The sequence below is a fragment of the Colias croceus genome, chromosome 18 (assembly GCF_905220415.1).
Source record: "Colias croceus chromosome 18, ilColCroc2.1".
Classification (NCBI taxonomy): Eukaryota; Metazoa; Arthropoda; class Insecta; order Lepidoptera; family Pieridae; genus Colias; species Colias croceus.
Genome location: NC_059554.1, coordinates 6,959,281 through 6,973,127, shown reverse-complemented (window position 1 = coordinate 6,973,127; position 13,847 = coordinate 6,959,281). Strand labels below are relative to the sequence as shown.

Sequence of the window (13,847 nt, the reverse complement as noted above, 5' to 3'; positions counted from 1 at the left end):
TTGCTTATTTGCCTTTGTGTACTCTTAGAAAGCAATGACAAAGGTTTTAATTAAAAATTGAAGTAAATATAAATACATATTATACATACGAATTACGAATATATACTATACTGTATATTATAGTTCTTTAGTACTCGAATTACTCAACGTAATTGTTCATATATGTATATTGAATGTAATAAATAGTTAAATAGCGAATAAATAGTTTAATTACTAAACCAATTGCCGCCAAAAGTGGTGCTTAAGTATACCTAATAGATATTCTTTTATGAGACAATAATTAGGATAATATAATTTATCATTAAATGGCGACTATAAAGGACATATACTGGGCAGGCTCTGAATGATTTAAAGCCTTATGCTAATAATAAATTTAATCTTTCAGAGCCTTCACTAATATTTTGAAACATTAATTTTTGACGAGGGTATAATATGTAATATTAAGGAGCAAATGTTCAATGAGCATGAAGGCCCTCGTAAAGCTGAAGGTCGCACTCAATGTGTTCTTCTATTAAAATGATATCTATATTGAATTTATATGGAACTTCATTAATAATCAATTTGTTGCTTTTAATGGGCCTACTCGAAATTACGGTTCGGCTTTTAGGCCGAAGTAAAGTTCAAGTTAAAAATGTTTGTATTTATTCAATGTTTAGTTAATTATTTATTTATTTCTTATGGATTTTCTGTTTGAATCTTACTTATTTGAATCTTTACTGTCCTGATAATGTAGTCAACGTAGTCACAAAAAATACACAAAAATTATGTGACACTTTCCTATATTCTATTCTTACATAATATATAAATTCATTATATTATGTAAATAGGTAATTCTGAGATAAATATTAGACTAAGTATTATCTAATAATAAGTATTATTAAACTCGTGTTAGTACCAAACTTCTCGTAGACGCAAAAGTCGTTATCAAAAAGTACTGAGAAAGTTCGTAACATGTTCGTCATGTAATAGCAATGACAGTGAATAACTCATGCGAAATGCGAGCTTTCTACCAAATTGGAAAAGACTTTGTAGAAAAAATTATGAATTATTAAAATTGTTAGTAGATGGAGTTTTTATACGAAATTATTTACCCAGTATATGTAAAATATATCGGCCGTACTATTTGTATCGTTTCCAAAAATAAGGCTAAATCACATTAAAACTGAATAGATATACAAGTGAACTATCCACAAATACATTTCCTATAGGTACACCCAGTACCCACTGTATAAGCTATGCTAAAACATTCCATCAATGGCTGTTAACAAACTGGAAACTGCCATTTCATCATACACAGCAAAGTTTCCGCATGTGAAGCCATAATTATTTTATAATTAATATGCTTCCTAAAATACAAGAGAGCATAGTTTATCGTGACGTAATCGCCCCGGGTATAATTAATCGTATTTACGGGACATTAATTCTGTTAAGCTCGCCGTGGCATCTTGAGCATTCCTTCATTTATTATCTCAGCCTAATGAAGCGTCTCCAGTTACTTAATTGTGTACAGAATCACGGCCGATGGTTCTTGGAATAGCAAATTAGAGCCACCATCTTGACTGTTATGACTTTTTATTATGAGCCAGGAAAATAATAGCGCTGATTCGAGGATAAGTCACATAGAATGTACTCTATGAGGCAGTGATTTAATATTATAACATAGAAATAGTTTAATGTTTTCACGTAACGAACAGTACGAATTAAAGGAATAAACCTTATTTCACCTGCAAACAAAGCCTACAGAAATAAAGAAGTTGTGACATTAAACGAATAATTAAATATATCTAATAAACTTGAGATAAAATAATAAAATTAGTCAGCCAAAAGTAATAACAGTCACCGTGATTATAATACGCATTGATTCTATTCATTAATTCTGGTTCTTATAAACAGAAAAATCTAATCACTATTTAACTTTTTATGGCAGTTCTTAGAAGTTTAATCCTGTTAAATATTTCAAGCATGATGTCGCTTGTCAAATTCTTTTATCCACGCAAAATTATGAAAAAATATTCTGAATCATATTTCAGCCACGCTTAGTTTGAAGCTCTTTGAACTTGATATAGCTGAAAAAGAAAAATCTTTAAAAGATTTCTTGCTTGATTGTTACAAATCTTGGTAAATTTTAGGATACAAGTACCTATCTAATTTATTTTCAAACTAGCTCTGGCGCGTAGCATTATGCTTTTTTTCCGTTTTGACAACATTTTCATTTGCTGCTCCGTTCCTATTGGTCATAGAGTAATGTTATTATATTATAGTCTATATAAATTCAACTTTACATAAATATAGGAGTTAATCGTTTGTTAACACAAAGAAGCTACGAACTGAAAGCAAGGGTTACAAAGTTGCAAGATGCAACAATATACTCGTAAAGTGTATTTTACGGGGCAGTTAAATTTATCTAAAATAATTGATTGTAATAGCTATCATGGCCATAGTTCACCCAAGTGCGCAAGAATAAAATAAAATTGCATTGTGTACAGTACTTCAAAGTATTGACTCTATTATCTATATCTATATGTCGTGGCCATATCGTACATTTGATCATTTCATGAAATGATTGGCCATTTCACGAAATGGTATATCTAGCTATATCTAGCTTTATTATTATTTTATTTTATTAGTTTTTAAGGTGAAATTATTAATGAAAATATGTAAGAACGTATATTATTTTCAAACAAAATGCATGTTTATTTACTTCTTTACTCGGGAATGGAAAAGTTGGAAATTACCTCCACAAAGAACGTTCGTTGTGCACTTTCAAGTTTAAATACAAGTTCTTGCAACTGAAAGGCGGAATTCATAACTATGAATAAGTAAACGAAAGTTGATACATTATATTTTTATGCAGATACCGTCTACGGTCTTCTTAACTCTTTCACGTATTTAATGTAAATACTTTCTGCTTACGACTGTTTTTCAATCTTGTAATTTTCTGTACTTAAATATGTACCAACATTAAACACACGCTTACATTTAAATCCAGAGAGATATTTAAAATTCTGTCGTACATTAGTACTCCATACCCATCGAGAATAGGTATTATGCACAATGCTTGAACCAAACGTTATGTGCCTTCTGTGTGCTATTATCTAAAATTAAAACTATAAAGTCGAAAAATTTAAATCAGTTAACGTTCAAAATAAAAGTTCAAACTGATGTTAATACAAGTAAATAATAACTATCCAATCCTCCTCTCCAAGGTCCAACATTTTACTTTATTAACCAAACAATTATGTTTTTTGTTGGGGCATTTTAATTGACGTTTGGAAACTAATTTGAAAATCAGATCGTTTTATTAAAAGGTAAATACATAAAAGCTTTTAAAGTGTAATATGGGGTCGGTTTCCATAACTTTTGTTTCATAATATTATTTCTTATTTAGAAAAATACATGAGTATAAACAAATAAGCGCCATCGTAATTAATTAACTAATAACACATTACTGTATATTTAGAGGACAGCTTTGATATCACAAGCGCATTTAAGAAACAGAATAATTTTGATGTTCATTGCTCATAAACGTAATAGCCACTTTACTGCCCAGTAATAAAGTTCGTTTTCATTCGTGCCTAGTCTTAAGTGAGGCTCAGTATACTGCGGCAATAAATCCAAGCAAATTGCTGAAGAATATGGGAGTTTTTATACGCTGTTTAAAGGGAAACGTTTCCCGCCAACGCATTGCATTTTACATGCTTTCAAAGTACGATAAATTTTAATTAATCTCCTGCACATAAAGACATTATTGACAACAGTAAAATAGACCTATTATTATATATATAAAGTAAAGTCTAAAAAATAAGAAATCATCCCTCCATAAAAATCTTATGAAATATTAACATTTACTTTCATCACGGTATTTCTTATGTACATAAAGATGTTTTAATATAAAAAGGTTTTGTAAGCCTTAGGGTTGACCTTTGCCATCTTTCTAATAACATCGTAATCTATAATGGGCGAAATATAAGTCCTAAATGTCACAGCTAGTAATGTGTCCATGATTTATGTTGCTACGCAGGATATTCGTAGATATGCGCGTAGACCCATGCTACGTGACGTAGCAAAGCTAACATAATTATTGATGAGCAAATATTTTAAACGTTGCTATCAAATTATAACTGATACCCGTAGATCTTAACACTTTAGAGTGAATAATGTATTAAAAATATGAAAGAGAAGACTTAGAACTATAAGGCCGCCATTTGTACAAAATACTTTTATAAAATATTGATTCGATTAGAGTTAAGACCGATTGTACAATGAAGAATATATTATATATTGTTTCGTTATTTACATTGCTGCATATTATTATTACTACGCACTTTACCTGTAATCTGCACATAAGATCGTTTAACTCAAAGAGAACTTGCATCTATGTATCGCATGATAAAAGCATTTTGTAACAAGTGGAAACAAGTGTACATTGTATCAATGCTATCAAATATCTATTGTTCCACGTGCATGGAGTTGGCACAGATTTATTGCTATTGTTATATATGCATACAGTAAAGCTATTTGTTGTATTTATTGAATAAAACTCGAGGGATTACAAATACAAGTAGTTATTGGCTTGATAATGATGGATGTAAATCTTTAATTAACTAATCAGTTTTTGTATGTTCTTAATTAGTATACTTTCTTGAGTATACTTTCATATGATATAAAGTTCATTGACTTTGTACAATGTATAAGTGCCAGGAGATAACATTGTAAAGAATAATTTTCAGAATTGAGACATTTAAGAAAAAAATATTTAATTGCATGTCATGTACTTACACGCGATAAAAAAGAGCGTGTGTGCCGAACACACGTGAAAGAAGTGAAACTTCTTTGGCAAGATTCAAAGATACCAAAATCGTCGCCTCAATCCATGACGTGACGGTATTACTATGACGCGAGTTTGAAATTTTACTCTTTAGTCTTTACCTAACGTCCAATATATTATACTAGCTGTTCCCCGCGGTTTCACCCGCATTGCTCCGCTCCTGTTGCCTGTTGGTCTTAGCGTGATCATAATATAATATAGCCTTCCTCGATAAATGGGCTAACACCGAAATAATTTTTCAAATCGGACCAATAGTTCCCGAGATTAGCGCGTTCAAACAAACAAACAAACTCTTCATCTTTATAATATTATATATTATTAGTATTGATTTAATATTAGATTTAATTCTATTTTGAAAAATGTCAAGTATAAATAGAGTCGAGTGCGAAATTTTCTTGGTTAGAGTTATTAATATGCATAGAAAATATAAGAACGAATAAATTAAAAACACTTTCTTATACTGCGATGTTGTAGTTTGTGAACATTCAAAATGTTCATTTTATAAAATATTCTTATAAGTTAAACACAAAAGAGACGTTGCAAAAATTCTTGGCTGTTTTTAATTAAATGTAGTCATACAATTTTTAATTGAAGATTTCCTATTTATGACCTAACGTTCAAGAAAAGATATCAGATACTAAGCAAAACTATTCACTTCAGACTACATAATAACTAGAGTTGTGGTGTTTCGTTACGGTAAATTAACTCCTAGCTCAGAAATCCGAGGTTGTGACAAGCAAATTATACATAAACTGCTCCCACATTCGGTTTGTAATACAATTTGATAGTCCAACAGCAAACCGTTTCAACTGTACTAGGATTACAATATTGTTCAGGAACTCTAGTGGAAACCCGAGTTAATATATTCTTGCTTAAATTCCCACAGAATATTACTCTATTTACTCTAAAATTTTCTCTAGAAATTTTGACTCTCCAAAACTTCGGATAACTTTTTTAAGATGGAAATACCAATACTTTCATTCCTAACATACTGGTATTACGGAGAAGAACAAATCAAATTATTTCTTTAAAAATCTTTGTGCATTATAATGTCGTATTTTATTTTAATTATGTGTTCATGAATTGGTTCATGAATGCACACATGCTATAGAAGCATTAACATGTAAATTACGAGGCATTCACAAATCATTAGTTCGGTGCTGCCAATATAAAACTGCGCTTAGGCTAACGCTAAAGTATATACTTAGTAGATTTATTAATTATAGGCCGTAACTACATATTTAACAAAAGACCTGTACCTATTTCCACAGTGGAAACCGACTAGTATACGAACTGTGACATTTACTACTCCTCATATTACCTATTGTATAATTTTTTTTTGTGAAGGCTCATGGGTAGGGTGATTGCTCGCTAGCGGGTAACCCACAAGTTCGTTCGCCCGCTTTATTTATAAATAAAGTGTTTGACAATTGAATTTGTTGCAGGTTCTCAGCTCCAACACAGAATGGCATTTCGCGCACCGTGGGCTGCCGCACGCGCGCCCGCGCCGCTCCATACTGCATACACGACTTTTGAAACGACACCCTTTGGTAAGTAATAATATTCTGAAAGTATTACTATATTGTATTATATTCATTATAAAAAAGTACCTAGGCATATGATATTTACTTTGTAGTAAGTATTTCTAAGAATACCTAAGTACGTACTCTTGACTGAATATGTAAGACTTCTCGAAACTGTTTTTTTGTATCCTATGGGATATCTTGAACGAAACGAAATATAAATTTGACCTTTTACCATTACCAGCATATTTTAAACGAGTAATTAAAGCACAGAGAGAAGATCAGATTAATTATGATGTAATCTATACATATAATAAATCTGTAGAAGGGTCAATTCTGTACATTGAAAATATTGAAAAAATAACTAGCAGGGGGTGTTACTGGATCGATACCAAACCCAAATATGTGATTAAAAAAATTTTTGTCTGTCTGTCTGTCTGTCTGTCTGTCTGTCTGTATGTGAAGACATCACGTGAAAACTACCGGTTCGATTTCGATGAAACTTGGTATAATTATACCTTATTATCCTTGGCGTAAAATAGGATACTTTTTATCCTGGAAAAATACGTAGAAAAAAAATTAATCTCAATTTTTCAGTTATCCATAGACGTTGTTCTGTAGTAGGTACCGCGAACACACGTTGCGTATTATTATAGACCTAGCCGTATTTGGGTCCAATAGATATTTATAAGATGTCATTGTCCGAGTTACTCAAAATGGAGAAATAAACCATCCACGCAAAGACCGACATCCGCGCGGACGGAGTCGCGGGCGGAAGCTAGTAATATAATAAGTATTCCAATCCAATGATCATATATAAATTAGGAATTCAACAAACTAAAATATTCTACGTATATATTTAATAGTATTTTAATAAAAAAGAAAAGTTGTAAGACTCAGCTACATTGTTTTGATACAATTTTATTGAGGCGGAAATGTAAGAAAATGGCTTAAGAAAATGGTATGTAAGTTAGGTTTCTACTTTCTGAGGAATAAGTTTTAAAACTTAAAAGTACACTAGCTACATCGCGCGGTTTCACCCCCGTGGCTCCACCCCTATTGGTCGTAGCGTGATGATATATTATAGCCTGCTTCGATAAATGGGCTATCTAACACCGAAAGAATTTTTCAAATCGGATTAGTAGTTCCCAAGATTAGCGCGTTCAAACAAACAAACAAAATCTTCGGCTTTATAATAATATTTGTATAACTATATATTTCATATCATTTTGTACCTACGTCTTACATTATACTTCGAAATACAATAAAACGAATAAGACATTGTGTATAATGATTTAAAATGGAGGGGAAAATGAGGATACAGAGGATGGGTGGAAAAAAATCTACGTCTTGTTTTTACATGTATTTTATTCATCTGTGCCCATACTTTCGTAACATTTGATATACATAGTATACTAAATTTCCGACCGCAGCTTCGCCCGCGTTTTCAAACAAACATTCGCATAGTTACCCTGTGTGCTTAATTTCATTGTAATCGGTTCAGTAGTATTTGCGTGAAAGAGTAACAAATACCCACACATCCTCACAAACTTTCGCATTTATAATATTAGTAGGATAGGATTAATTCTGTACTGCCATACAAATTAAAAAATTCTGTTTTAAAAATAGAAACATAAAAAATTTGGTAATTTTAACAATGCCTGAGTAATACCAAAAATGTTCGTAACATACACAAAAGGATTCCTCTGCAAATATCCTGCACATACAAAGGATTACAATATGTTCACGTAACCGCACAAAAGGTTTACATTCCACAATAATTTAACAGAATACCTACACGAGTACGAGAGAATACTTTTATTCTCTTGAAATATTAATAAAAATATGGAAACGTCTCGCTTTTATTTCCATACGCTATATTCCATACGATACGATATGGCTGAACTTCATTATTGTATAACACCAGAATAATTATTGTACCCATGTTCAACGAATAAATGATTTGAATTTGAATTTGAAGTTTTGTGACTTTAGAAGTAACGATATTGTTGGAGGAAAAACCTTAATAAGAATTGCGAGATTTTTACAAATTTTACAAAGAAAAAGTCGATTCTTTGAAAGATGAATATTTTTACGAAAAAGATTAGTGTAATTTACATTTACAATACAAAAAATATGCACTAAAAAGGGTATTCCACAGGTCCACACCGCGGTCCAACAACCGGGTTTCAAGCGGGTAAAACGTGGTTTCCGAGCGCTTCGTCTCCCCGAAACCGTACCAGCGTCTGAACCTCGTGATCCGTACTTCCCTCTGCAATGGTACTTGAAGAACACGGGACAAAATGGCGGGAAACCTAAGCTGGATTTGAACGTTGAAGCAGCCTGGGAGCAGGGGTATACCGGCGTGAATGTTACTACCGCTATTATGGACGATGGTAAGCAATATTTGGCGTTGATTTCTCTATTTATATATACCTAATTTGGCGTTGATTTCTCTATTTATATATACCTATCGAGAGCGTGTCGAGCAGGGTAGCGTGCCTTATACTCAGAATATCTCAAAGATATTCGCTGAAGGTCATACAGGTTTACGCACCGACCTCGGCTCACTCACTACATGAGGACGTAAGTAGAGCCATACATACCTCGAAAACACACTTCAATGTTGTGATGGGAGATTTCAACGCAAAGTTGGGGCAGAGAGGCGATGATGAGTTGAGAGTGGGGCAATTTGGGTTTGGGCAACGTAATCCGAGGGGCCAGAAACTTGCTGATTTTCTGGAGAAGGAAGGACTCTTTATGATGAATTCCTTCTTCCAGAAACCGAATCACAGGAAGTGGACCTGGCTGAGCCCGGATGGAAGGACGAGAAATGAGATAGACTTCATTATGACCACGAAGAGACAAATATTCAAAGATGTCTCTGTGATCCATAGGGTGAAAACCGGAAGCGATCACCGAATGGTACGAGGCAATTTGAATATTAATGTCAAACGTGAAAGATCACGTCTAATGAAGTCTACGCTCCGCCCTTGCCATGCCCAGATTCAAAACCCCGAAAGCTTTCAACTGGAGCTCCAAAATCGCTTCGCTTGCCTCGACAGTAGCGTCTCTGTGGACGATCTAAATAACAGGCTGGTAGAAACTATCCGCGCGGTTGGGTCCCACTTTAAAACCCGTAAAGTAAATCCGCAAAAACTCTCGGACCAAACTCTGAAACTAATGGCAGACCGGCGCTCTATGCCACTGCGCACATCTGAAGATGCTAAGTCATATAGGCAGCTCAATAGACGGATATCTAAATCTCTGCGGCACGACATTCGCTCCTTTAATGCTTCAAGCATTGAGGAAGCGATTAAGCGAAACCAAGGCTCGAAAGTGTTTTCAAGAGATATGTCTATTGGGCAGAGCCAGCTGACGAAGCTGAAGACAGATCGTGGCGTAGTAGTGTCGGCCAAGCCAGAGGTATTAGGAGAGGTCGAGAGGTTCTACCGGCAACTTTACACCTCAGTTGCCAAGCCTGTTTCTAGTCCGGCGAAAGACCCAAGAGCCCGACTAACCCGACATTTCACCGAAGATATCCCGGACATCAGCCTGTACGAGATTAGGATGGCTCTGAAACAGCTTAAGAACAACAAGGCGCCGGGTGAGGACGGAATCACCTCTGAGCTTCTGAGAGCGGGTGGAAAACCAATCCTCAGAATGCTACAGAGGCTATTTAATTACCGCCTTACTCGAGGGCACAACGCCTGAAGCATGGAGCAGGAGTGTGGTTGTTCTGTTCTTCAAAAAGGGAGACAAGACCCTATTGAAGAACTACAGACCGATATCACTCTTGAGCCATGTTTATAAGCTGTTCTCAAGGGTTATCACGAATCGTCTCGAACGCAGGTTAGATGACTTCCAGCCTCCCGAACAAACCGGTTTCCGTAAAGGCTTTAGCACCATAGACCACATCCACACGCTGCGGCAAATTATACAGAAAACCGAGGAGTATAATTTGCCACTATGCTTAGCGTTTGTGGACTATGAAAAAGCCTTCGATTCGATCGAGACCTGGGCCGTGTTAAGGTCTCTCCAGCGGTGCCGTATTGACTATCGGTACATCGAAGTATTGAGAAGCTTGTACGAACACGCCACCATGTCAGTCCGAGTACAAGATCAGTGTACAAAGGCAATCCCATTGCAGCGCGGTGTAAGACAAGGCGATGTGATCTCGCCCATACTTTTTACCGCTGCTTTGGAAGATGCCTTCAAACTGTTGGAATGGAAAGGACTTGGCATCAATATTAATGGCGAGTACATCTCTCATCTTCGATTTGCCGATGATATCGTAGTCATGGCAGAATCCATGGAAGACCTTAATGCAATGCTCGATGACCTCTACAGAGTTTCACAACAAGTGGGCCTTAGCATGAACATGGACAAGACGAAAATCATGTCGAATGTCCATGTTGTGCCCACTCCAGTCTCTGTTGGAAACTCTACTCTCGAAGTTGTTGACGAATATGTCTACCTAGGACAAACCGTCCAATTAGGCAGGTCCAACTTCGGGAAGGAGGTCAATCGTCGAATCCGACTCGGATGGGCAGCGTTCGGGAAGTTAAAGAACATCTTTTCGTCCAAAATCCCTCAGTGCCTGAAGACTAAAGTCTTCGAGCAGTGTGTGTTACCAGTGATGACCTACGGAACAGAGACGTGGCCTCTAACCCTGGGCCTTGTGCACAAGCTCAGCGTCGCCCAACGTGCTATGGAAAGGGCTATGCTCGGAGTTTCCCTACGAGATCGAATCAGAAATGAGGAAATCCGTAGGAAAACCGGAGTCACCGACATAGCTCGCCGGATTAGTACGTTGAAGTGGCAATGGGCGGGGCACATAGCCCGTAGAACCGATGGCCGTTGGGGCAGAAAGGTTCTGGAATGGAGGCCACGAACTGGACGACGAAGCGTGGGACGACCTCCCACAAGATGGACGGACGACCTGGTCCGAGTGGCAGGGAGCCGCTGGATGCAGGCCGCCGGTGACCGGTCGTACTGGAAATCCTTGAGGGAGGCCTTTGTCCAGCAGTGGACGTCCCACGGCTGAAACGACGATATACCTAATAAATGAATGATTCTTATAACAACGTATACAAGGATAATATTTTTGCAAATGGATATTATTTTGAGGGAAGTATGGTGTACAGTGTACACGCTAAACAGACAGTAAACTCTACTTCTCGTTGTGAAACAAGATATTACCTATAATGATATTATAAAAACTTACATTCGTTAGAAAAGTGAAATCTTCGTTGCCAAAATTAAAGAATAACAAATGGTAGTTAACATTATCTGTATTCTACATAACCTCTTCGGTTCAGCATGATTAGCTTTTTAAATAAAAAAAAAATACATTTCAAAAATGGAACACGTACGGAATTTAAAAATGAAAATGTTATCTAAATAACATAATTATTACCGGTTTTCATTACAATTTAATTATGAAAAATGATAAAAGTAAGTTAAGGTAAACGCAGGTATTAACGACCCCTCTAAGGCAATTTCAAAATCAACCATATTTTTTAAGTATACTGGTTCTTCTAAAGATTTATAATTTCATTTTATATGCTAGTGTTATGTATAAAAAATGTATTTATTGAAGCAAATACATTCTAATAAAGGATTATCTTGTAAAAAATAATTTACAATGTGACTTAGTCGATTGTTGCTATTACCGACCCATAAAAACGGCTGTGAAGCTATTAACGATTTTTATGCAGCTATTCCCGATCGTATGTGAGAGGAAGCCTTTTTACAGCAATGGAATGTATAGAAGCTAGTGATGATGATGATTACCGATCTTAATAAAATGAAATAAAAATGCAAATATATTCGTATTTTTTAATTGTGGTTATTTTTAATAAAACAAATGAGTACTATTTAGTAATGAACTAAATAATTATAAACTTTTAAATTAATCAACATAATACTATTAATATATGTACATATATTAAATTAAGGATTTCAAACTCTAGGATATTTCGTTATGCTATTTGATTGATTGCTTCGGCGAGTTGTGTTTTACTGAATACTTTTCGCCGCTTTCGTGGCTCCATATTTCTGGAAAAAATATACCTAATTATATGTTTTATGTTAATTTAACCTAAAAACCTAAAAATATATTTTTTTTTAATTTTTTAAATTTAACCTAAAATATAATTTTTAATAGGCACCTATTATGTCATAAAAGTAATAAAAATATATTTGCACGCTCAATTACGAGCAGAATGTTTAAGGATCAATGTTATCTGTATATACAAACATCTTTATTCTACATTCTGCAAATAAAGCAATTTGAATTTGAATTTGTAGATGAGAAACTAAACAATCTATATTCGATCGGTAATAGCTTCCTATAGTTGCTATTGCCGACCCACATGGGTCGGTATTAAAGTATGTAAGTATAAACCTAAATTGTATTACCGACCCATAAAAAAATGGTTATTTTAATTCATTTGATCATCAGACTATAAAATAGATTATAATTGATTAATGTCATACAAAATATGAACAAATGCATATTGTTTAAACAAAAAAAACAATGATTTACTTCTGTAACTATTCGATAGGGATCCTCGAAAGTATCATAACTTTGTATAAATTGACAACGCTAAAAGACACAACACTAGACAAAAAAGTTTAGTCGCTAATAGATTTTTATGAAGACTCATAGCTTAGATTTAAACTGGTCCATAAAACCACTTGTGTTAGTGTGATATAATAACATAAAAGAAAATAAAACAAAAAGTTACGTTGCTGCCATTGCCGACTTACGGGTCGTTGATACCTGCCGCGGCTTAAACTGGTGAAGCTAACACCGTCCCATTTTAATTTTAAGTTTTATCGTTTCAAATTACTTTTTATTAATAAAATGTTGTAAGAAATGAAAAGTTGACACTTAAATGCATTGACATTTAGTAATATAAATTAAAGTATAGATGTCATTTGTTTGTAAATGTCTTAAAAAGATACTCACAGTACTTACCCGAAGGAACAACGGAACAGTACGACAAGTCCTGCTTCCACGCTACCCCGCAGCAACTTACGCATTTTAACTCTTTTTTGCTCAGTTACTCACTCTAACGTTAAAGTATACGATGCTCAAGTAATACATTCGTGTATAACTTTGCCTACCTATAGCTAGAATAGTTCTGGAAACGTTTAAATTTCGAATTACTTTTATAGGTCGGTAATACCTTCAGATTTTCGATGGGTCGTTGATAGCTGCGTTTACCCTAATAGTTAGTTACATAGTTACGTGAAAAAAAAAAATTATAATTATCTATACGTTTTGTTGAGAATTAGCGTAGGTACTAGGTATGCAGTTGAATGTTTGTGTATTTACAAATTACATCAAGGTGAATTATTTATGATAATAGTGATAAAAGTTGTCTTGACAAAGATACCTAATATTAAATATTTTACAGGAGTTGACTACATGCATCCTGACTTAAAATATAACTATGTAAGTATGAAATATATTTTTAACTCAATAG

The 13,847-nt window shown here is 34.5% G+C and overlaps 1 protein-coding gene across 1 annotated transcript in view; it reads left to right on the top strand.

Moving 5' to 3' along the window:
• LOC123699680 (neuroendocrine convertase 2) overlaps nucleotides 1-13,847 on the top strand; it is a 46,606-nt gene that overhangs the window by 10,701 nt on the left and 22,058 nt on the right. The window contains exons 2-4 of the mRNA XM_045646690.1: nucleotides 6,274-6,378; nucleotides 8,513-8,747; nucleotides 13,779-13,816. Coding sequence (XP_045502646.1) covers nucleotides 6,274-6,378; nucleotides 8,513-8,747; nucleotides 13,779-13,816 — 378 coding nt within the window. The remainder of the gene's footprint in view (nucleotides 1-6,273; nucleotides 6,379-8,512; nucleotides 8,748-13,778; nucleotides 13,817-13,847) is intronic.